Below are 25,674 nucleotides of genomic sequence, written 5' to 3'. Positions count from 1 at the left end.
TGCCCACCCACTGATGAGGAACCAATAAGCTCCGAAACGGTTGCCGTGTGGGTGGGCAGGTATTCAGCCTCAGGACCCTGATACATCTCTAGTCCGTAGGGATCTCCTCTGAATCCAAGGATGCTCTCATAATTATGACTAAAGATTCACTCTTTTGTTGCCTCTGTTAATATAATTGGATAAATCCCATCAATCCAGGTGCCTTTTTTTACATTTTTCTTCAACAATGTCTCTTCCAGTTTTTTTTTTATTTATCACAAAATCATTTACCTCTATTAAAATTTGATAAACTTCTGGCATCCTCACCCTTATAAGTTCCTCTTGTGTGAATATTGATGCAGAATGTCTGCTCAGCATCGAGCCATTCTTATCTATTGGACCAATGTGACTCATTCTCTTCTTTCCATTGTTTACATAAATAAAGATGTATTTGCTGCTTTTCTTTACATTCTTTGGCAGATAATTCTTGTAATGTACGCAGTGCCGGTTTAATCAGTAAGCAAAATAAGCACGTGTAGGGCACCAAGAGAAAGGGGGCACCACAGTTTTTTTTTTTTTTTTTTTTTCCCCAGCTATCATGCCAACTTAGCTCTTTCACTGCCACACGCTACTTTAGTTGGTTGTATTTATTTTTTGTGTGTAATTGTTCTTACCCTGTGTTCGATTTTTATCCTCATTGTTAAAAAAAGTTTTCTTCTGATATTGAAGCTTAAACAAAACCCACTCTCAATTTGTGTATTTATTACAAATTTAAAATAGTAGATTTTGCAAGTTTCATGTGTGTTTTTTTTTTAACATTTATTCTTCTGTAATTTACAGATCAAGGATGAAATGTGTTCAATTAAGTGGTGCAAAAAAGAGTAAAACTGTCTCTAAAAAGAATCAACACAAAAGGCTTAGGGTTTAGTGGCAAAGACTGAAAAGCTGACTAGTTTCTTCACAAAAGTTACACAACCTCATCTTCCAAATCAAACCAGATCCCCACCATCAGAAGCTACTTGTACTGTATCTGACTATGACAAGATTGAACATGAACAAAGCTCCACACCTATCGGTACTGCTCGGTCAACTTCAAGATCAGAACATCATGGTGATGTTGGGGTGTCACTGGCTGGTTCAACTGGCACAATTGATCTCACTATTGATCACACTTTGCCCTTAAATTCTCTTGATATGTCTAGTGTAAATGTTGAGGCAATTTGCTCTCCAAGACTGTCTGAAGTTGAAATGAAAATTTACTGGACCAAGGTGAAATGATTCAATCTTCAAAATATGAAGTAAAAAAAAAAGCAAAAGATCCAGGGTTGTGGTGAGATTTTTCTGCTGTTGATGTGTTTGTTTTGTTGTTTGGTTTTTAGGAGCATTAGCAACTAAGGCCATATTGCTCCGGGAATATGCAATGGTCATTCCCTGACCTTTCTGCATCCTCCATATTTGGTGGTGACGGGCTTGAACCCCGGTTTAATCAAGAAGCGTGTGCTACGCACTGTTGTTCCTTCCCACCTGGCTACGGAGGCACCTCTGTTGATGTGGCTTATTGGATTTCTTACAGACCAAGTGGCTGTCAACACCACAGTAGGCCACATGACAAATCTTGCTGAACTTTCAAAAGTGGCAACCAAACAAGGTACTGTTCACAAAAACATTTCTTTGGGGTAAAAGCCAATGGTGAACAATACAAGAGAGTGGCTATTGTATTTGCCATCAACAGGGCCAATTTACTGCTTTGTTTGTAAACTTTTTGCTCATAAATGTTCCTTGTGTTTTGTTGACAGAGAAGGATTCAATGAGAGGCAAAATACTAGTGTAATTGCTCATTATGAAAGAAGCACTATTCATAAAGACTCTATGCAAACATACTTAACTGTCAGACAAGGTTTGGGCTTGCGACAAGAGTTGGAAAAACAAATTAAAGAAGAGTGCAATTACTGGGAATGTGTCTTGGAGTGTGTAATAGCTATTATTCGCACGTTAGCTGAGTGTGGCCTAGCTTTTCTAGAAACAGTTGAAAATTTAGGTTCGCTGCAGAATGGGAATTTTTTTTTTTAGGGCTCCTTGAGCTCATAAGTCAGTTTGTTCCATTTTTAGCAGGGCACATTACTAAATATGGAAATTCTGGAAAACGAAATCCTGACAGATCCAAAACCACTTGTGAGGGGCTCACTGCACTAATGGCTCAGAAGGTCCATGCGTTCATTGTTGAAGAAGTAAATTCTTCAGATTATTTTACCATGTCAGTTGATTCAACATCTGATCTATCACATATAGATCAGTTAAGTGTGTACTTCAATACTTAAAAGATGGGCAGCCTACTGAATTTTTTTTTTTTTTTTAAACCTTTTTCGAACTGAAAAACCATATCAGTGAGGAAACGGCAAACCAGGTATTCCAGTACGTAAGTGTAGTTTGCAAACTATCGAGGCAGAGTTAGGTGGGTCGGAAAACTATCGAGGCAGAGTTAGATGGGTCAGAAAACTGCTAGCTTGGGGGGGGAATACACGGACTAATAGATTAACAATAGCCACTGGCAGAGGGGAAAGTGATTCTTGCACTGCTTCTATTGAAATGCAATTGCAAAGATGATATACCTCTTTTGGTGATTATCCCAACTTCTAATCTCTTGGAAAAAGCACATTATAAATATTGCTTCCTCTGCATCTAAAAATCTTGGTTTTCTCTTTCGCTCTTAGCGTTACTTTTCTTCCAAGCAGCTGTTCATTCTGTACAAATTACAAATCTGCCCTCTGGAATATTTTTCCCTCATCTGGGGTGGTGCCCCCCAAAACCTCTCTCAGGCTTCTAGGTTCCATTCAAAAGAGGGCAGTTAGGTTAATTAAGGACTCATCTCATCTCATCTCTTCTCTCTCTCTCTCTCTCTCTCTCTCTCTCTCTCTCTCTCTCTCAGACGTACTGCTTCTGTTGCATGCCTTTTCTACTTCCATGGGTACTGTTCTTCTGAATTGACTTCTATAATTTCCACTCTCTTTCAAAACAGTCAAAACACATGCTGCCACCAGCCAACCATTTACTGTCTAACTTCAAACTCACAGAACCAATATTTCATCTTCCTCGTTTATTCATTCAACTGCCGTTTTCTGGAACAACCTTCCTTCATACGTATTTCCTGAAAATTACAGTCTACAGAAGTTCAAGTCTAATGTCAATAAATATCTTCTTTTGTCTTCTCAACCTCCAACCCAAGCACGGTAGTAAGTACTATAGGTTCTAATACCTCTTGTGTTTGGGGTATTCATATAAAAAAAAAAAAAAACATGAAATTCTCTGAGCTTTGTACACACGCTGCTAGAGAAGCTCATGGAGTTTTTCAGTGTTATACAGGAATTTTGCCAGCAGGGAGAAGGAGATGATAATCCCATTGTATAAAGTAATGGTTAGCCACATCTTGGGTACTGCATACAAGTCTGGTTTTAGGAGGGATATGATCTGTTGGAATGGGTACAGAGAATTTCACTGAGTAGTGAGGGGAACAAAAGCGAGTGCTTACCAAGAAAGGCTTCAGTTCTACAAATTACAGCATCTGAGCACTAGACAGCTGCAAGAGCTGACGGTTTTTATAATGGATGAGTAAGCTACAGTGGCAAACAAAAAAAAAAAAAAAAAAAAAAAAAAACTGCATCACTTGTGAATTTTGCAAATAATGCATTTTGCACTGCATTGTTGGTTGCAGAAACATTCAAAATGCATTTGTTAGATGGGATATATATCTCTGTGAAGGAAATCCAATAAAAAGACTCCACCTGATATACCTAGTTTCTCTAAATATCTTCCCAAAGAGTAAAATGTGTAATTAATGGAAATATGAGAAAACATGCAAAAGGCAATCATGACAACCAAACATCTATTTTATTGCATTTACGTGTACAAACTGAAATGACAAGTTAACGTAATAGTATTATGTACTGTAACTCAGCAAAAGTCCTCAATATTTTGTTGTTCCTCCTCAAGCTGCAATTACAGCCTTTCAACAATCTGGCATAGAGTTAATCAACTTCTGGATATATGGTTGCCCAATTTTACAGTACCACACCCTTACAATGCTCTCCTGCAGCTGAATCTTACTTCTTGGCTTCTTCTGAGCAATTTTAGACAACATTACGTACTAGAAATTTTCAATAGGGTTTTCAAATCTGCACTGTTGTTGGGCCAGTCCAACACTGTAATGCCAGCATTTCTGAGGTATGACTGCACCTTAAGGGGGGGAAAAAAAGAGGGAAAACATTGAAGTATGTTTTAAGCCTTGTGAGACAAGACAAACTTGTCATTAAATCTAAATACCATAAAATTTACCAATTTTGCTGTGTGACAAGGTGCCGAGTCCTGTTTAAAAATGCAGTTTTGGATGTCTGTGTGGTGATCCCTAATAACGGGTTTCAGGCACTTTTCCAAGATAGTGCATTCACTGTGCATTTACCGTTCCGTTAATAAACTTAATCCATTTGCCCTACTCCTTTGCTTGTTATGCATCACCAGACCATCTGACCTGAGGCACCTCCATGGCCAGGTGGGCAGGAGCAGCAGTGCGTAGCACATGCTTCTTGATTAGACCGGGGTTCGAGCCCATGAGCCACCAAATACGGAGGATCTGGAAAGGTCAGGGAATGACCACCACATATCACCGGAGCAATATGGCCTTAGTTGCTAATGCTCCTAAAAACCAAATAACAACAACGACCATCTGACCAGAGGGGAACTTTACAGTGTGTTATGCATTCAGGATGGTATGCCTCCGATTTTCATCTTGTGACATATTGCTTCCCATCCGAGCCATGCTGGTGGAATTTTGATTTGTCAGAAAAGATGACAGTTTCCCATTGCTCTTTTGTCCCTGAAACATGTGTTTTAGCCCAAGCAAGTCAATTCTTCCTCATTTGTTGGGTCAGCAAAGGCTTCTTCTTGGGCTAACAGGCATGTAGACCACATTCTGAAAGCAGTCTTTGGATAGTTCATGCACTTGTTTCAACACCAGAGACTATCTCAAAGTCCAGTTTTAGATCAGGAGCACTAGCATGGTGATTACATAATTGGATTACATCAAAGGCATAGTCGTTTCAAATATCAATCTTGGGAAGGTGCAGTCACTCTCTGACGGCCTAATCCAGGTCTTCTCTTCACATCACCGGTTTCGCGGTTTAATTTCAGCACCCGGGATACTGTTGACTGGTGGCAGCCTATTTTATCAGTGATAGCAAGCCCTTCCTTTGAAAGAACAACAGCTACACTTTTTTTTTTTTTTCTTGGTGTCAACTCAACATATGGAGCCATGCTTACTCCTCTGCAAAACAGGATACTAATAAGTGTGTATACCCTTCCAATGCCGTATTTATAGAAACAGCTGATGCAATACTTTGCAATTACTGTCTGATGCAATAGAAGCATTATCTGATGAAATATGTTTGCTTTGTGACATACAAAATGACTGTAATCAAACAATATCTTATACGTTTCACTACAGATGTTGCATTTTTTAAGGTGATGCAGTTTTTTTATTCGCCACTGTATATGTTGATGATCCTTCCTCTTGCTCAGACTACACAAATAAGGGAGAATAAATTGAAATCGAGTAAAGATCGATATATGGAAATTGCCTTCAGCCAGCAAGTAGTTGATTGTTGGAACAAACTTCCATCTGGTGTTATGGAAGTAAATAATTTGAACAAATTCAAGGAAGAACTAGAATACTAAATTTCTATACAAGGTATGGCCTATATAGAAATTTACAAAGAATTTAAACAGAAATTTAATTTATATTAATAACTAGAAAGAAAGAAAGAAAGGTTATAAAAATATAAATTCAACCAATGAGACCCAATTTTCAGGAGTGTACTGCCAATTTGTTAACAAGGGACTCGCTCAAGAAGAATTTCAGCTAAAGGTCATCCCTAGTTAAACTACATTAAATTTTATCAAACTAATTTTTTTTTAGAAATGGACTCGGGTAATGCCCAAAAATTTAACAAGGTGCTTGTGCAATCACCCTCCATCACACCCCTGCCTATTTCTAATGGGATAGTGAGCATGGATACTCAGAGTTGCCTCCACACTTGACTAAGTTTCATTTTGTTTTAAGCACACAATCATCAAGTTAATAGCACTCAAGCCATCCCTTGTCATCTACTGATGTAGATAGTGGTTTATATTGTAAACATGAAGGTGTTTACAATATAAGCATATCAGAATACAATGGTGAACAAAATGAGCTCAAGAAAATATCTAGCGTAGCGTGCTAGTACTTTATATCTTCTGCACTATTTCTATTTAAAAATAATAAAATAGAATAAAATCTAGTAACCAGAATTTCAAAAATAATTGCATTTTATTAACCTATTTAATAAAATTGATATAAACTAAATTTCTCTTTTCATTCTTTGTATTATATCATTAATATTTTTTCTCTTCCCTTAGTTCTTGCTGCAGAAATACATAAAAATTCATTCGTAAATACTCAAGATTCTGAAAGTCAGGATATATTGAACTCCAATTTATAATTAATAGGAGATGGCTAAGAATGGAGTATTTGTAACAAGAAAAAAATTACAGTTGGCTAATGTGTTACTCCATGTTAAGTCTCTTTACATTAATCATAAAATGCTATGGTATATGCTAAGTGAAGAACAAAAAAAAAGTTTATAAAATTTGTGTGATGCTCAGTATTTGTGCAGCATTTTTTTGCCTCTGATGTCATCCTTTTTTAATCTCAAGTATCTGGTAACTATCACAACTAATATGCACAAATGCTTTGTAGAAAGAAACTCGTATTTTAGCAGAATATACTTTAAACTAAGAACATTCAACTAAAGCAGTGGTGTCCAACCTTTTCCCATACGGGGACCATATTCAAAGTTAGATTTGTTTCGTGGGCCGCACAGAGTGATTCGAGGAAAAATTATGTCACATTTTCTATATCTTGTTACTCATAAAAAGGAAATTCTATTTTCATGTTACCTTTTTTCTTTTCAAGCTATATATTAAAAATAAATGCAAATTCCCAGCACTTTTATGTGCAACAAATCTATGTCAGCGATTTATTTTTTACATTTTTTATTAAAATTATGACTTACTTTGTTTTTTTAAATACTTTAATTTTGTTTCTGTTTGAAATACTTCACTTTTGTTAAAAAAAAAATACTTTGCTTTTGCTTTTAAATGCTAATTTTAGAAAATTTAGCAACCTGAACAGGATCACTGCTTTTCAATATTAAGGTGAATAAATAAATATAATGATAAACCTAAAATTGAAATATTTGAAAATTTTATTAAGTACAATACACAATAACATTTACTGGACAAAACTTAACATTTAATGAGATGTTTGAGGCTGGATATTTTTAAATAATTGTTCAAAATTTGGTTGCAAATTTGTGATGCCAATCTCAATACATAATGAACATTATGTCCTGATTGTATTTCTCGATGGAGCTCCAGGTGCTGATGGTATTTCTCCACTTGTTCTCAAAACCTGCACTCCTGAACTTACTCCTGTTCTATGCCACCTTTATTCACCTTCTTATTCCAAAGGTGTTTTTCCTTCTGCTTGGAAATTTTTCTCATATCTAGCCAGTTCCTAAAAAGGGTGACAAATCCCTCCCATCCAATTACTTCTACTCTTTCTAAAGTAATGGAGAAATCACTTAACCATCAACTCTTAAAACTATCTAGAATCCTTTTGTCTGATCAACGATCGCCAGTATGGATTCTGTCAGTGTTGATCCACAGGTGATATTCTGGCCTATGTTACCAATTTATGGACATTTTCATAATTCCCGCTCTCTTTTTCAAAACAGTAGAAACACGTGCCGCCACCAACCAACAACCATTTACTGTCCAACTTTAAACTCACATAACCAACTTTTCATCTTCCTCGTTTATTTATTCAACTGCCGTTTTCTGGAACAACCTTCCTTCATATGTATTTCCTGAAAATTACAGTTTCGTCTTCTCAACCTCAAACCCATGCACGGTACTATAGGTTCTAATACCTCTCGTGTTTGGGGTTTCCATAAAAAAAAAAAAAACACTCATCTGTTATTCTGTTTCTTTTTAAATATTTATTTGATTTTATGAGTGAAAAAAAAAAAAAAAATCTGCTTCCAAACATATGTTTGGATTTCATGGCATTTTCTTTCATTTTCATGGCATTTCTTTTTATTAGCAGAAAATCTTCAGATGGCAAAGCCTTGTAGAATTCAAATAGTTTATTTTTGCAGTCAATATACTTATTTTTGAATCATATTTTGGCTTGAAGATCAATAATTTCAAGTTGCAATCTGGGATTGTAGTTTTCAGCCATAGAAGTAAATGGGTTCTCAAAAAAAAAAAAAAAAAAACACCTTTGTTTTTTTCATGGGATTTTATATCAGAAAATCAACTTTCAAACTTGTCAAAAAGTAATTGTAATAACGAAAGGCAATGATTCTTTGGAAATGTGTTTCTCCTTTAGCTCAGCACAACATTCAAAGTGAACTAAATTGTCTCGCTCAACTAGGATTTAAATAATAACAACTCATCCTGAAATGACTGGATGTCGCCAAACAAATCAGTCCAATTTTCCTTTCCCTTGTAGTTTTAAATTAAGATTAAATTACTAGAAATGTATGTATGAATTACAAGATCAAACAGCCACTTCATATTTGATAGTTGTTTTATTGGTTTCCCTTTTTTCTGTGTTGAAACATTCGGTGATGTTTCAACAGCCACATTAAGGCCATGCAATCTTGTAAAATTTACAGTTTAAATAACCACATTCATAACATGTAGGAGATCCTATACTTTCCCATAAAGAGCTTCTTGATACACAATGCAGCGAATTCCAATCGGAGTTTCAGCTCCGATATTTATCATTTTCTTTGTTATTCTACCCATGAGCCAAATGTTTTTACCATTCATATTTTTTGCACCACCAGTTACGACTCCTACCAGGTTTTTAATATTTAATCCTAACTTTTTGATAGATTGGCAAAAATTTTCAAAAAGATTTTCACCTGCAGTTGTTCCACACAGACTCTGTAGATCAGCTGAATCTTTAACTGGTACAAAATTATCATTAATTCCACGTATGAAGATGAGTTGGGCTGTGTCATTCACATCAGTATTGTCACCCAGTGCCACAGTAAAATATTTCATTTGTTTTATGTTTTCCAAAAGTTGTTCCAACAAATCCTTTCCAATATCTTTTACTCTTCGCATAATTGTTTGTCGACACAAACTAATGTCTTGTATCACTGTTCTTTTCTCCAGACAAATTTCTTCCACAACTTTTAACAAATAACGCTTAACAAATTCACCATCATTGAACGGTTTACTTTCAAAAAGTGATCAAATGTGCAACTTGATAACTGGCACGTACAGCAGATAAATTTCTTGCTTGATACGTTTTCAGTATATTCTGTTGTTTTCTTAATTCGTTTTGTAACTTTGAACACTTTTCTTTTTGCAGCACTCCTTTATGTTGATCATAAGATTTATGATTGGAATCAGTGTCATTTTAAATTATATTCTTTAAAAACTCACAGTCTCCTAACACACCAAACACACTGCTTTTTCATGGTAATCAATGAAGAAAGAGTCTTCAGTTCACCGTGAATCAAAAACGCGGCACTCCAAATCTATTTTCACCTTTTGGAACATTTTTAAGAATGATTTTTTTAATTCAGTACAAATTAATTCAATGCAATGAACAAGCTATATAAAAATACATAACTGTATTTAGCATACATATGACTGCACTGAACCACATGTATATGTTTGATACAGTCGAGCTGGATGCTTGCATGCCTGTACATGCAGTGGCAATCGATGCTGGTTTAATTCACTTTCCATGCAGGCCTTATAAAAATTATTCGCGGGCCATAGGTTGGACACTACTGAACTAAAGGATACCAACTTTTATGGAAAGTAATAACTTGGCAGTAGGGCCTCAATTTTACTAAAAATGGTGGTAGGCTTTTCAAGATATTTAAAAGAATGTTGATCACCTGACAGGTTACTAACTTTTCTTTTAAATTTCTGAAAAAAAATTTGAATTTTTTTTTCTGAAATCTACAATACCAATATATATTCTTAATGAATTTTGATATTGTGTTTTTTTTTTTTTTTTTTTTTTTTTTTTACATCTTTTATTTTAAATAAAATAAAAAAATTCATGTAAAAATTTAAAAAAAAAGTGTTACACATAAATAAACAGGGGCATATTCAGGGTTGGGCACATATGCACCTCCTTAACGAAAAATTTAAAATGAAAGAAAAGTATGCAGGAGACATTCTAAAACAAAGCTTAAAAGCCTGGTTGCCATTCCCCCACCCCCATGACGATACATGGACCTGGTCGCCATGCTCCCCTTACGATGATATCTGGATGTGCCACTGAATCTAAACAAGAATCTAAACTGTTCCCTTTTCCAGTTTAGAAGACTGCTAAGCTCTTGAAATTTTAAAGATGTACATATATTTCTGCTTACTCCATATACAAGTACTTTTAAAAATTTTATTTAAATTAATATTTTATTTAATTTTTTTATTCAGTCATCCATTAAAATTTTCTTTCATATATATATAAGATACCATTATTCGCTTCTATTTTCAAACTTTTTTCAAAATTTATTTCAGATTTCTCATGTTTCACAGTATACAAAATCTTAAAAATTACATATGCTTCCTGCAGAGCAGCATCCATCTTGAGAGAATATCAGGTTTTGTGTTCTTGTTTTGGCTATTCAAAAACAACAGGCGGAAGTGTAAACAAGTAACCTGAAACTATATACACAAAATTCAAAACTTTGTGGTGGGCCATTTATTGGATGATCGCCAATCTAATAATGTTCAGGAGATCCCCCCCTGATGGATTCTCATACTTAGTTACTCTCAGGGTGGACTGGCCATAAGACTTACCAGGGAAACCCCAGCGGGCTGGAGAACCGAGGCCAGTGTGATTTTCAATATTACACTCTCAGCTCCGATACATTCTGTTTGTTTTCCCCGGTAAGAATTTTTGACCCAGTCTACCTCTGGTTACTCTGCAAAAACAATAAAAAAAAAAATTTAAATAAATAAAATTGCTTAACAGATGATTGCAGTAAAAGTTTGTCCATATTTAGGGAAGTAGAAAAAAGTTCAGATTTTTATCAGTAAATAACAATGCAGGATTATTCTTTTCAAAGATTCTGTCAGGTGAATCCACCACCACTTGCAGGTTGTTATTTTTGCAACAAACCTAATTATAATGCAGACTGAGATGTAAGACTGTGTCAAGGAGCTTTAAGTAAATATAGTATTACTAATTGTTGTGTTTAATCTGCACAATAATTTTCTCATAATTATCCAAAACAATTAAAGGAATTTGGCCTGTTTTGCATTATTTATAACTGCAGCATCTCCTACAAAGTTCTGCCTCAGCTTGAATTAAAGGCCTTACACAAAATGGGCAGAATATCTCCCTGCTACTGTATGGTAAATAATAACCATGTTCATGATTTGCCCAAAGTATAGTTACAACACTTCAGATGGCATATTAAGCAATTTGATGTTGACAAGCAGAAATAATTTCAAATTAAATTCTAAATAAAATGCAGAGTCCTTTCTGGTGCTACTAGCATACCTCAAACAGTACTATTACATCAGTAGATTATTATTTTGCACTGTTCACCGACCAGTTTTAGCAGAGGTACTAGTGAATCAAAAGAGATTTTACTTAAAATTTAAGGTTTTATAAGATGTACCCTTGCCTATGATATAGATAAAAGATACTGATTAAAAAAAAAAAAAATTTAAGGTCTTACAATCCAACAGATGTTCTTCGGGTTCTACCTCTGGAAAGCGGACGTGAAATCTTCGGTTGTGGGAACGAGCAAGACGTGAATGAGGTAGGGGTGATGGTGGGGTGGTAGAAAGTGACTGCTGTGAAGTGCCACTGGGCATACTCTATCATCTTCTGTTGTAAACAGGGCTATAGGAAAATGGCAGAGGTAAGAAGAGGATAACTATCTTTAAAAATGCATATATTACAATAGACACTGTCAATTTATAAATGTTGAATTTTGATTACTTTATAATTAATTGGAAGAATGATTCAACATTCAACTGAAAATCCCAAAAGTTTCCATAAATTAAATAAAATATAAAAACTAAAGTTGTGATCTGTCATTTACATTCAGTTTGTTGGCAATCATAACCGTATGTGTTACATTACCAACATGTATGAAGAAGAGGTGGAGGGGAGGTTGGTTTTCTTGTTAAATACCATAGGGAAAATTTTTTTGAGAATTTTGTGGGGAGGAAAGACTCCTAATTTGTAGTTTCACTTTCATACTATGTTCACTGATAACATTCAAATTAAGCAAGCACTCTACAACATGGCCCATTAGTGGCATATACAACTATAATGCAGGTGGTACAACTGCACTAAGGCCCTGATTCAGGGAATTTATATATATATAACTAAGATCATAATTAAGTATTATACAAAAACTGCAACAAAATAGTTAAGTTGAGCTGGAAGTGTATAGAGACTGAAAATAAATTAGAAATCTAAAGAAGACCAAGAATAATATAAAACCAAAAGAGTAGTAATGTTGGAGCAACTAAAGAAAGCTTAATTGCCAGAATTGTTAAATATCACATTAGCATTAGTAGAGGCGAATGAGGCAAGAAAGAAAGCTTATGCAGCATCAGCCAAAAAAAAACAAAAAACCCTCCCATTTCACCCCTCCATTTGTTCCAAATGCCTGTCCAGCTCAGCCTTAAATTTACTTAGGCTATCAACTTCCAAGACAAAAGATAGAAGTCCGTTCCACCAATCAACCACCCACTGGCTAAAGGTAAATTTCCACACATCTATTCTACAACTGTCTTTCCTCAATTTGAATCTATGCCCCCCCTCAGATTCTTAATCTGAGCAGGAGGAAGAATTCCATCAGCATTCAGTTTGCTCAACCCATTCAAGACCTTACACAACTCAATCAGATCACCTCGCAGGTGCCTACTCTCCAGGTGCTGGAATTTGCAGCACTTAAGCCTTTCTTGGTAGGAGCACCGCTTTGTTCCCCTCACCAATCTTGTTGCCCTGCTTTGTACACTTTTTAGCAACTCTACATCCTTCCTAAAATGAGGCCTCCAGACCTGTACACAATACTCTAGGTGTGGACTGACCATTGCCTTGTACAACAGGATAATCACCTCTGAGTCCCTGCTAGCAAAATTCCTATATATCATTGACAAGACTCCATGGCCTGCCCTGGCAGCCCGTCTGCACTGCTCAGCAAACTTCATATTTGACTGCACAATTACCCTCGGATTTTTTTCACTTTCCTCTTCCCTGAGTGTAGTTCCACACAGTTGGTACATTTCTCTTGGGTTATTGCTACCCATATGCAGCACTTTGTATTTGTTAATGTTAAACTTCAGTTGCCACTTTTCAGCCCATTTGCCCAACTTGTCTAGATCCAGTTGGAGTAACATACTGCTTTACTATCGTTAACAACCCTGCCAACCTTCGTATCATCTGCAAACTTGGACATTAATCCTGATATACCTTCATCAATATCTTGATGAATACACAAAACAACAATGGACCCAGCATCGAACCCTGGGGAACTCCACTAATAACATTTGTCCATGAAGAGCAGTGTCCATTGATTCCCACTCAACCATCCCTTTACCCATTATAGCAACTTACCCTTAATACCACATCTCTCCAATTTGTACAGCAGTCTTCCATGTGCAACAGTATCAAAAGCTTTCCTGAAATCCAAGTATATGATATCAAAATTATTTTTGACATTCAGTTCCTTTGTGACCACATCATAGTATCCAATCAAATTGGTCAGACCAGACCTCCCTTTAACAAACCCATGCTGTGTCTTAACTATTACTGCAGTCTTGTCTAGATGATCCTGCAATGCTTCTTTAACCAGTGACTCCGTTATTTTCCCCGGAACACAAGTTGAACTAACAGGTCTATAGTTACTTGTGTCACCCTTTGAATCCCTTTTTGAATTGGTGATACATTTGCACACCTCCAATCCATGTGGACTTCCCGAGTCCAAGGAAGCTTTCATAATTATGGCTAAGGGTTTGCTTACTTCCTTTGCTGCCTCCTTTACATTTCAAAAACAAATGTAAAGGAGGCAGCAAAGGAAGCTTTACATATTTTAAATGAAAACTATACACCAATATTTACATGGGAATCTAAAATAATAAGAACAGAAATGGCAAAAAAATTAAATTACTAACTTTCACAATAATACAGAAGAAATATAATAATAAAAATAATAATACCCATTGTGGCTAAAAATTAATTTTTCGGCTAAGGTAAAGAAAGCCAACATGAGAACGATGAGAAACGTCGGATAACTTACGCAGAAAATTACTTTCCCGACACCAGACTCTAGCGCTACTCACTCTGTAAACAGACGGTAGGTGTTATCGGTCTGAAGCTGAAATCGAGAAGGATATATTGATTGACAGGTAGGTGTGGCAAATGATGAAATGATTGGTTGTGGGCACAACAGAAGACAAGCTACTGTGTAGTCATTGGTTGGCATTATAATGTGTATTTATGAGTAAAGAACGGTGCATAATAGTTTTGTGATGAACGGTAGACAGGTAATGGTAGCGATGAATCTTTTAAAGATGGAAGAAATTTGTAAGGAAAATAAAATGATTTATTATTATTAGTCATTGGGTGCAAGAAAGCCTGAGGCTTAGGTTGCATTAACCTTAAAAAAAAAAAAAAAAAAAAAAAAAAAAAAAAAAAAATTCTGAATTACCCTGAGGAGAGAGAGAGAGAGAGAGAAGTGGAAGGGAATCACCAAGAAAAAAAGAATGATGGTATCCAGCTCAGGACCCGGGGTGTGCCAAGCCCATACTCACCAAATGTGAGCCCCTTTGATGAAAACTAAATTAATAAAAGTTTCGTTCTGTTCATTTTTATGTTCTTCAATATGCTTTTTCTCATTATTAAAAGCAGATTTTTGGAGTTCATGAGTGTTTTTACTATACTGTTGATTTAGGTTTGGTTACGAGAAAAGGTTTCTTTATTTTTCGTTATATTTCGTAACAAGATCTTAAATAGTAGGTTAGGAAATAATAGAAAAAGAAAGAAAGATTCTATATATATATATATATATATATATATATATATATATATATATATATAGAGAGAGAGAGAGAGAGAGAGAGAGAGAGAGAGAGAGAGAATAGTTTTCAGTGAAATTAGTGTCTGCTGCTTTGTTATGGTTTCCACATTTTCCCTGACTTTAATCTTTTCACTACTTTATATTGAGTGCAATAGCACACTTTGAGTTGACCAGGGGTCTGCTAAATGCAGTCAATCTGCCAACCATCACTGGACCAGCGTGGCAGATTATGGTTCATTTCCCTCAGCACGACTTGTTGATGAGGCCTCCATCCTGCAGTGAATGTATATAAATAAAAATAAATCTGTAGACTTTTATTTATATAGGGTGCTGGTGCAACATTATATAAAATGTTACACCAGTGCCCCTATGATCCAGCCTTGTAATGATATGCCAATGATGAACATCATCATGAGCAGCATGCAAAGGAGCTTGAAATACAATTTTTAATTCACTGTTATTATTATTAACCATATGGTGCAAGGAAGCCTGAAGCTTATACTGCAAGAGCTAAAAAAAAAAAAAAAAAAAAATTTCTGAATTACCCTGTGTGTGTGAGAGAGAGAGAGAGAGAGAGAGAGAGAGAGAGAGAATCAATCCAGCTGAGGACCCTGGGTGTGCCAAGCCCATACTCACCACATGTAAGGAAAAGGTAAAATAAATTAGAATGTGTCCAGTACTGGTTACTGTGCATGGATCAACAGAAAACCTAGGCATTTGTTGATGACAGTCTGCTGGCAGCCCTTATAGCACAAGGTCAAAGCCCACCACACCTAAAAATGAAAAAATAATCAGGAGGATTCAATATCATTCAGAAATAAGAATATAGAGTATATACTGTGTTTTTCAGTTTATAAGAAAGACACTGCAGCATGGAAGATGCACCCTACTTTTGGAGCACTAAATTTAAGAAAAAAATAATAATAAAATTTTTGAAACAAATTTATTATTAATGCAATGGAAATTTAAAAAAAATAAAATCCAAAAGCCAATAAAGAAAGGTATAAGAGTATTACTCCTATACAGACTTGATCATCATTTTCATCAATCTCTTTAAGCTCTCTGATCAGTGGCACCTGCCATTGATTAGGGCTTAAATGTAAAACTGGAATTCACTTGTTACTCCAACAACAGCCTGGTAATTACTGAAAAGTGTACTAATGTATGGTAGTTAACTATCCATTAACTACTATATGTTAATTCTCAGTTTTATGCATGTACTGTATTGCCACTTTCAGCTTCTAAGACGCAGGGTGACATTTTAAGGTATTTATAAGGAAAAAAAGTGCATCTTATAAGCCAACAAATATGGTACTTCTTACTAAGAAATATATACAGTATATTCTTATGTTTCAGTTGATCCTAAAGTGAAACCCTCAAATTTCAGTACATTTACATAATTTATCTTCTATATTCATTGAACTATTCAGCTATCCCTGCAATGCAAGGAGTCTGTGGAGTAGTATTCTTCTATGCCATTGCAACAAAATAATGATCTTTATACCTTATCACCAATCATTCTGCATTGAAAATGATACAAGAGATTCAGTTTGAAGCACTCATGAAAGAAGCACTCAGATGATGTCATTTCTAGTCAGATGAAAGTGTCAAAATCACAGTAATTAAATGGGTCCTCAATATCACCAAAAAACAATTCTCCTGAGGAAATGAGAATTCAGTTCATTGTGTACTAAATAACCACCCCACTATGTGGGTGTCAGGAGGAATGATTATACTATAACAAACTATAAACACACTGTATGCCTGCAGATCTCTCCATCCAAGGGATTGCTCTCCCCTCATCCTATGGGTTTTCATTTACATTGAGACCTCACGACTGGGGAGAGAAAAAAAAAAAAATTCAGCCTTCAGCTGATCTCATTAGCATTGGTACATTATGCAAGAAAGCAAGCTTATATTGCATCAGTCAAAAAAAAAAAAAAAAAAAAACACACACACCTCATTTCACCCACCCACTCACTCGAAATGTTTGTCTAGTTCTGCCTTGAATCTGTTGAAGCTATCAACTTCTACGACAGATGGAAATTTGTTCCAGCAATCAGCCACCTGCTGGCTAAAGGTAAACTTCCACTTATCTATCCTACAACTGTCTTTCCTCAATTTGAATTTATGAACTCTCTGGCGATTATTCTGAGCAAGAGGAAGAATCCCATTAGCATTGAGCATGCTCAAACCATTCAAGGCTTTATACATCTCAATCAGATCACCTCGCAGGTGCCTAGTCTCCAGACACTGTAATTTGCAAAACTTAAGCCTTTCTTTGTAAGGGCAACCCTTTGTTCCATTCACTAATCTTGTTGCCCTTCTATGTACTTGTTCCAGCAGCTCTACATCATTCTTAAAATGAGGCCTGAAGACCTGTATACAGTACACAAAAAGTGTGGCCTAACCATTGTCTTTATACCTATATACAGTACTCAAAGTGTGGCCTAACAAGGGGATAATCACCTACTTATCCCTACTAGAAATATTCCTGTATATCATTGACAAGACACCATGAGCTACGCTTGCAGACCATCTGCACTGCTCAGAAAACTTCATATCTCCCTGCACAATTACCTTCAGGTACTTTTCATTCTCTACTACCGTCAAGGGTAGTATCACACAGTTGATACGTTACTCTGGGGTTACTGCTTCCCATATGTAGTACTTTACATTTGTCAATCATAAACTTCAGTTGCCACCTCTCAGCCCATCTGCTCAACTTTCCGAGATCCTGTTGCAACGGCATACTGTCATTAGTAACATTAGTAACTACTGACCTCGTATAATCTGCAAACTTGGACATTAAGCCTAATATACGATCATCAATAATGGACCCAATGCTGAACCCTGGGGAGGAGCTCCATTAATAACATTAGTCCACAAAGAGCAGTGTCCATTGATTACCAATCTCTGTCTTCTCCCACTCAACCATCCCTTTATCCATAGCAGCAATTTGACTCCAATGTCACACTGCTCCAATTTGTGCAGTAGTCTTCCACGTGCAACAGTATCAAAAGCCTTTCTAAGATCCGAATATATGATATCAAAATTATTCCCTGCTCCAGTTCCTTTGTGACCACACCACAGTATCCAATCAAAGCGGTCAGACAAGATTTCCCCTTAACAAACTCATGCTGTATCCGAGCTATAAATGAAGTCTTGTCTAGATGAGCTTGTGGTGCTTCTTTAACCAGTGCTTCCATTAGTTTACATGGAACAGAAGTTAAACTAAACTAACCAGTCTGTAATTACTTGTGTTGCCTTTTGTTCCTCCTTTGTGAATTGGAGTCACATTTGCACATCTTCAGTCCATGGATACCTCCTCTGAGTCCAAGGAAGCTCTCATAATTATGGCTAAGGCTTGTTTACTTCCTTTAATATAACTTTAATATCCACCCCAGGTGTGTTTCTTATGTTAAACTTCAAGAATTTCTCCTTCCACTTTGCTCTTAGTTTTATTACAATACAAAAATTCTACAAAAAAAAAAACTAAAATTTAATTCAAATAATTTATTAAATTCCAATAATTTATTAAAACAAGAACAAAAATAAGTAACTCTTGCAAAACAGAATTACACCCCATTCATTTTCATCATTATCTTTAAATAAAAATTGCAATCTTCACAGCTTCTCTGCGAATTTGGTTTAATATAGTTGCGAACATAAAATCTTCATCGCCAATGACGAAATTTTGCACTTTTTTCTTTTTCACTCAGCCTGAATGCACTCACAGTCTACGCAGTACTTTCTCCCACTGACCACAAATGTTGGCACTGCTCTACATGTAAATCAGGTCAAACTTGATTTAAGATATCTCATGTATTCAAAAATTCGTTGAACAAACCATTTATTTCCACATGCACCACCTGCAGTCTGCATGGTAGCACAGCGGGTATAATCACCGTACTCTCCACACCAAGTGGAAAAGGCCCAGGTTCGAACTCAGTCATTGACACGAGGAAGTTTTATGGGCTTTTTTCACTCCGTGGTTGAGTTAGTTGGTCTCAGGTGTAAATAGCAACGTTTCCCAGAAACAGGTTTTTTTTTTTGTCCAGCAAAAAAAGTAAATCGACTAGAAAACACATGCAATTTACAGACAAACTACACATGGTTTGTGTGTGTGTGTGTGTATATATATATATCTCCTCCACACACTGATGAGCCAAAACATTATGACCACCTACCTAATATGAAACTGCTCCTCCACGTGCAGCCAAAACAGCAAAGCATGGATGCTACAAGATTTCTAAATGTGTCCTGTGGTATCTGGTACCAACAAATCCTTTAACTCCTGTAAGGCCCGTGTTTGAGACGCCGCAGATAGGATTTGCTGTTCCAACACAAACCATGGCATTGATGTCTGGGGAATTTGGAGGCCAGGGCAATACCTGGAAGTCTTTCTCATGTTCCGCAAACCAGTTTAAAACAATCCAGGCGGTGTGGCATGGCACATTATCCTGCTGAAAGACTGCACCAGCAGAGGATAAGACCATTGCCATGAAAGGGTGTACCTGGTCAGCAATGATGTTTAGGTAGGTGATAGATGTCAGAGTGCCTGGCACATGGATGACTGGACCTAGGGTATCCCAGCAGAACATTGCCCAAAGCATGACACTGCCGCCACTGGTTTCTTTTCATCCCACAGTTCATCCAGGTGCCATCACATCCCCAGGTAAACGATGCACACATACCCGGCCGTCCATGTGGTGCAACAGGAAACGTGATTCATTGGACCAGACTACTTTCTTCCAATCACTTAAGGTCCAGTTTCGATGCTTGTGTGCCCATTGTAGGTGCTGTTGCCGGTGAACCGTGGTTAGCATGGGCACTTGGAGCGACCTGCGGCTACGCAGCCCTATTTTCAGTAGGTTTCGATGTACTGTGTGTGTGTGACACAGTACTCCCATCACCAGCATTCCAATTACCGGTGGGTTCCGTCACAGTCCTTCTGTTTCCACATACCATCCGGGGTAGCCTTCGCTCACCCCTAGCATCGATGAGCCGTGTTTGTCGAACACCTCACCGGCGGTTCGTTGGGCTTCCCTCCTTGGTCCAATTTTGGTAGGTACTACCAGGGCTGACTGTGAGCATCCTACCAGCAGTGCCATTTCGGATATGCTCTGACCCAGTCGTCTGGCCATTACAATTTGGCCTTTGTCAAACTCACTTAAGTCTGCTGCCTTTCCCATCTGAAGAACAAGTGTATCTCTGATTAATGGAGCTCAATATCAGGTGTTTTTTTATATGGAGCATATGAGTGTGCCGATCCGCGCATGCACTGCAGTTGCTTCGATTTGCATAACGACTTGCTGGTCATAATGTTTTGGCTCATCGGTGTGTGTGTGTGCATATATACACACACATCCCTTTCTCACAAACAGGGCACACAGACCCTAAATAACGGTGAGAACACTAAGAGTTAGAGAAAATACAAAACAGTAATAACCAGTGGTGAGCTGCGAATATTTTAACAATGGGCTCACAGTTTTGCCGACTTTTTGATGTGAAACATCCATGGGGATTCCTGTCGCGGATTACGTCACGAAAGTGACGTCATGCGCAGCAGGATTCCGCCAGTGCGCTTCCCATGTTCACACTACTAGTCTGTGTCCAGTACTCACTAGTAGTGTCAGAGCCGGCCCGAGGGGGATGTTAACGGTGCGAGCGCACAAGGCCCCACGTTTCTGAAGGGCCCACGCCGCCGACTGATTTTGCAAATTAAAAATGGTTTCATTTTTTGTTGTTTTAATACTGTCGCAAAATCGCCATATTTTTAATATACATAAGAAATAAAGTGTCAATAATCATGTTATTAACATTACCTGAAAGCCCGCCAAGAATTCTCCAAAAGAACACGGAAAAATATATTTTCTTTCAAATATCTCTCCCTACAAGTCGCTCAGACATACGATTATATGTTGCCAGCGTTTGATAGTTATCGTACTCTAAAGGCTATATATACCACCGACTAGGTTTTCTCGGCCCTTTTTCGCTTTCTACCTTCGAGAGATCGAGTGAATTCGAAATTATTCAAAAAGTCGACTTAAATTTCTTCTGAGAAAATTTTAAGTTAATAATACTGGTTTAACCAAAAAATAGTTAAATAAATACAATTTTCGATACCTTTTCTCAATTTGGATTTCTATAGTAAATGAGTAAAGAATTTGTCTTATTTTATTATATATGTCTAAAGGTTGTGAAAAGTGATTGAGAGCATTGTATTTATTTTGGTCAATCTAAACGTAATTTTATAAAAAAAATATTGAGCCTATTTTCAGGCCTTTATAATTCTTTTGATCCTCTTAGTAGGTCACCGAATCATTAGCCTACCTTTAGGCCTCTAAAATTCTTTTGAGTCTGTTAGTTACTCATTTTAAGCCTCTTTAGTAGACTACTCATTAACTACGCTTTTTTAGTAGGCCATTTACTCATTTGATCCTAATCTAGGCTACCGCAATATTATTGAGCCTCTTAGAGACCTTATACACAATTAGGCTGATCGAAGCCTACAAATAAAAATAATAATTTATTGGAGTTTCATTTGAAATTATTGAATAAATATTCCCCACAAATACGAATATATATATATATGACAGCTGATCGTACGTTTTTATTGCGTACAAGCACTTATCCTGCAAAAGAATTCCATTCGCGAGGTGTGAAAATAAATAACATATTCCTATATATTTCGCAAAATGACTAGTAGAGACAGAGGAAAGTATATGTGTGGCTCTGATAAATTGAAGAAAAAAAGAAAGAGAGAAGAAATTGCGGAAAAACAGAGGAACTCCCTCGCAAAATTTTTAAAAACCAAAAATTTGCAACAAACTGAAGAAACGCATAATTCACAGTTACTGGAAGATCAAACTCGCGGAAATGAAATTACGCCGTGCGACATCCACGAAAACGATCCTGATCATCATAAAGCCAGCTCTAGTCCTAAAGAAAAGGAAAGCGATGATAAGAAAACTGTAGAATGGGAAGATAATCATGAAGCAGAGGGAAACGTACAGACGGAGTATTTTTTTGTCAGCGTCGAACAAAAGAACGAGATGAATTATTCCGAGGACCGCAGCTTCAAGAGAATCAACAAAGCGATGAAGACCAAAATGTCGACATCAATGATCCTGGTACGTGGCCTGAAATTATAACTGATAAATTTAGAATGGCTATCATACAAAATGGCGTGCACAAGTAAAAAAGATTTTCCGAAAGATAAAAATAACAGAAAATTTTCTGAAAATTATTATTATTTAAGAAAATTAACGAATGGGGAACGTCAAGAACGAAGGTGGTTACTCTACTCAAAGTACAAAGATGCCACATTGTGTTATGCGTGTAAGTTATTCTCTTCAAATACCACTTCTCTGTGTTTAACTGGACTTAACGATTGGGTACATTTAAGTTCCCGATTACAAAGTCATGAACGATCAGAATATTATTTACAAGCTATGTACAAATTGTTACAACTTGAAAAGAATTTGAAACTTGGAAACACTATTGACAAAGAACATGAAAAAATAATTAAAAACGAAACACAGCGTTTAAAATGTGTTTGTGAACGAATAGTGGCTGCAATTTTATATTTATCAGAGCATAATTTGGCGTTCAGGGGCAGTAGCAATACTTTATATAAACCGCACAACAGTAATTTCTTAGGTCTCATAGAATTACTTGCAAGATTTGACCCAATCATGAAACAACATTTGGATCGGTGTAGAATCAGCATCGCGTTCCTATTTATCTCATAGAATACAAGATGAACTGATTTCTGCTTTGACTAAAAAAGTTAGAAAGGAAATAATAAATACAGTTAAGACAGCTAAGTATTTCACAATTTTATTAGATTGCACTCCAGACGTAAGCCATCAAGAACAATTATCGGTTATTTTAAGATATGTTAGTGTAGATAACTCTGAAAGTGATGTGAGTATACAAGAACGATTTATTTGTTTTGAAACAGTAAAAGACTCGACAGGAAAAGGGTTATCAGCCAAAAGAGGGAACTGTCGATGTAGGTAGAACTGTAGATTTAGGGAACTGTCGAGGACGGGTACGATAACGGAGCTAATATGAGAGGTTTATATAAAGGCGTGCAAGCACTTATCCTGCAAAAGAATTCCAAAGCACAGTATATGCCCTGCGGAAGTCATAATCTGAATTTAGTTCTTGGAGACATCTCTTGCAAATTCATTTTTTGGGACTTTACAAAGCATATATAATATTTTGGCACGTTCTGTGATACGCTGGGATATATTAAAAAGAGCATGTCAAACATCTTACTCCAAAACCACTGTCAGAAACGAGGAGGGAATGTCGCCTCGAAAGTGTGAAATCAGTGAGATACCAAGTACCACAATTTTCTCTAGCTTTGAAATACCTTTATGAACATACCAGTGACATAAAAACGAAATCCGATCAATCGAAAATAAACTTACTTTATTTGAATTTTTATGAAGTTTGGTCATTTGGTATGACATACTGAATGAAGTAAATATTGTGAGCAAGATATTTCAAAATTCAAATATAGATATCGGTATTGCAAATTCACGTTTAAAAGGCCTTTTAAATTTTTTTTGAACAGTATCGTGAATCGGGATTCAAATCTTCTTTAATAACTGCAAAGGAAATAGCTGAAGAATTACAAGTGACATCTGAATTTAAGAACTGGACGAAAAACAAAGCAATTTTGTTATGAAGGAACCGATGAGCTTATTTCATCAGGCGAAGAATATTTCAGAATTCAATATTTTCTAGTCATAATCGATAGTGCGATTATTTCTTTTAAGAAAAGATTCGAAATTTATCACGAACATGAAACATCATATGGTTTTTTTATATAATTCGGATAATATTCAAAAACTGACTGAAAACGGTCTTTTTAAATGTTGCAAAGACTTAAATGCGACCTTGCAAGACGATATTGATTGCATTGATTTATTTAATGAAATTAAAATTTGTCGTCGAGTTTTGCCTTCCAGTATCACAATGTTACAAATATTACAATATTTACTGAAAATATAATTTATTTGAATTGTATCCAAATTTTATTACTGTTCTGAAAATTATATTAACCTTACCAATTACCGTCGCATCTGCAGAAAGATGTTTCTCAAGATTGAAAATAATAAAAAATTACTTGAGATCTAGCATTAGTCAAGAACTATTTACCTCCTTAGCCATTTTATCTATCGAATCCGAAATAGGCAAAAAACTAAATTATGATGATATTATCAACGAATTTAAGAAAATGAAACAAAAATCACATATTGTGACCTTATTCGATTAAGTCGCATACCAAATTATATTTTATAAGTATATGAAGCAATTATTTTTCTTATTTGATTTATTAAAGATTTTTTTTGTGATTGAAATGTTAATTTTATTAAAATAATTTAATTAATTATTTATCATTTTCATGTAATCCTTACTAAACCAATTTGTGCGATGTAATAAATATCAAAATGCAATAAATTATTTTTGTTGTACGAAATTTGTATCAAGGCCCAGCAAGTCAACTTTGCACCGGGTCCCGCTTTTGTCGGGCCGGCCCTGAGTAGTGTAATTGGAGCTCGTGACTCATTTTTCGCGACCGGTATGATATCTCGAGTCAGTCTGGTCATCATACCCACCGTTTATGATAATACCTGGATACGATTGTATTCTGAGTTCTAACTTTTTAGAATTTTTGAATAGTATGACGTCACAATCATACTTCCTGAAGTAAGTACGACTGCAACAATACAAATATTTGTCAACAATTTATTTTTACGTCTCGTATTTTCGTAACAATCCATTGTGAGGTGCCCAGAACAGCTACGTATGTCGTTTCAACTACAAGATCGATATTTCAGTCGTCGCTGTTTTGTAGACATTTTAGATACGTTCCTTTTTTTTTTTTTTTTTTTTTTGGTAGTTGTTGGCGCATCGGCTTCTGTGGCCATAATGCACCTCCCAAGGTTTTCGCAGTACTTTGATCCAAGCCCGAGGCGGGATTCGAACCCGCGACCTTTGGGTTGCCAGGCAAGCACTTTACCCACCTGGCTAGCCCGGAGATACGTTGCTATACATCTCTTCTTTAGTTATCATAAATCCATTGTATAAATAAAATAAATAAATAATTTTCTGTTTATACTCCGGGACGACCAAACAGTCAGAGGAGTTAACAAGATAGACAGAATACAAGAAACAGCACCGTATTCAGCAGTCACGGGCTTGAACCCCGGTCACTCAAGGCACGTGTACTTATGCACCCGCGCGCCTGACCACTAGGCTACGGCGGCCTTCTTGTCTTCCAGAAATTATGAAAATTTGCGAATGTTCAATAAAATATTTATAATACAAAAGCTCTTTTATTTCGTAATCAATATACAAATAAAATAAAAAAAAAATAAAAAACCAGGGCTCACACCTAGTGAGTATGGGCTTGGCACACCCAGGGTCCTGAGCTGGATATCATAATTCTTCTGTTTCTTGGTGAGTCCCCCCCCCTCTCTCTCTCTCTCTCAGGGTAATTGAG

The 25,674-nt window shown here is 36.3% G+C and overlaps 1 protein-coding gene across 3 annotated transcripts in view; it reads right to left on the bottom strand.

Annotated features, from left to right (window-relative positions):
- LOC150087019 (uncharacterized) overlaps positions 1–25,674 on the bottom strand; it is a 390,202-nt gene that overhangs the window by 296,833 nt on the left and 67,695 nt on the right. For all 3 annotated transcript variants that reach the window (XM_090371746.1, XM_090371748.1, XM_090371747.1), the window contains exon 2: positions 11,793–11,959. In XM_090371746.1, the coding sequence (XP_090227872.1) occupies positions 11,793–11,931 (139 nt within the window). In that variant the 5' untranslated portion in view covers positions 11,932–11,959. The remainder of the gene's footprint in view (positions 1–11,792; positions 11,960–25,674) is intronic.

This window comes from Mastigoproctus giganteus, chromosome 4 (genome assembly GCF_048544385.1).
Source record: "Mastigoproctus giganteus isolate SK-2022 chromosome 4, ASM4854438v1, whole genome shotgun sequence".
Lineage (NCBI taxonomy): Eukaryota > Metazoa > Arthropoda > Arachnida > Uropygi > Thelyphonidae > Mastigoproctus > Mastigoproctus giganteus.
The sequence above is the reverse complement of the archived record's forward strand: the minus strand, read 5'-3'. Positions and strand labels throughout refer to the sequence as shown.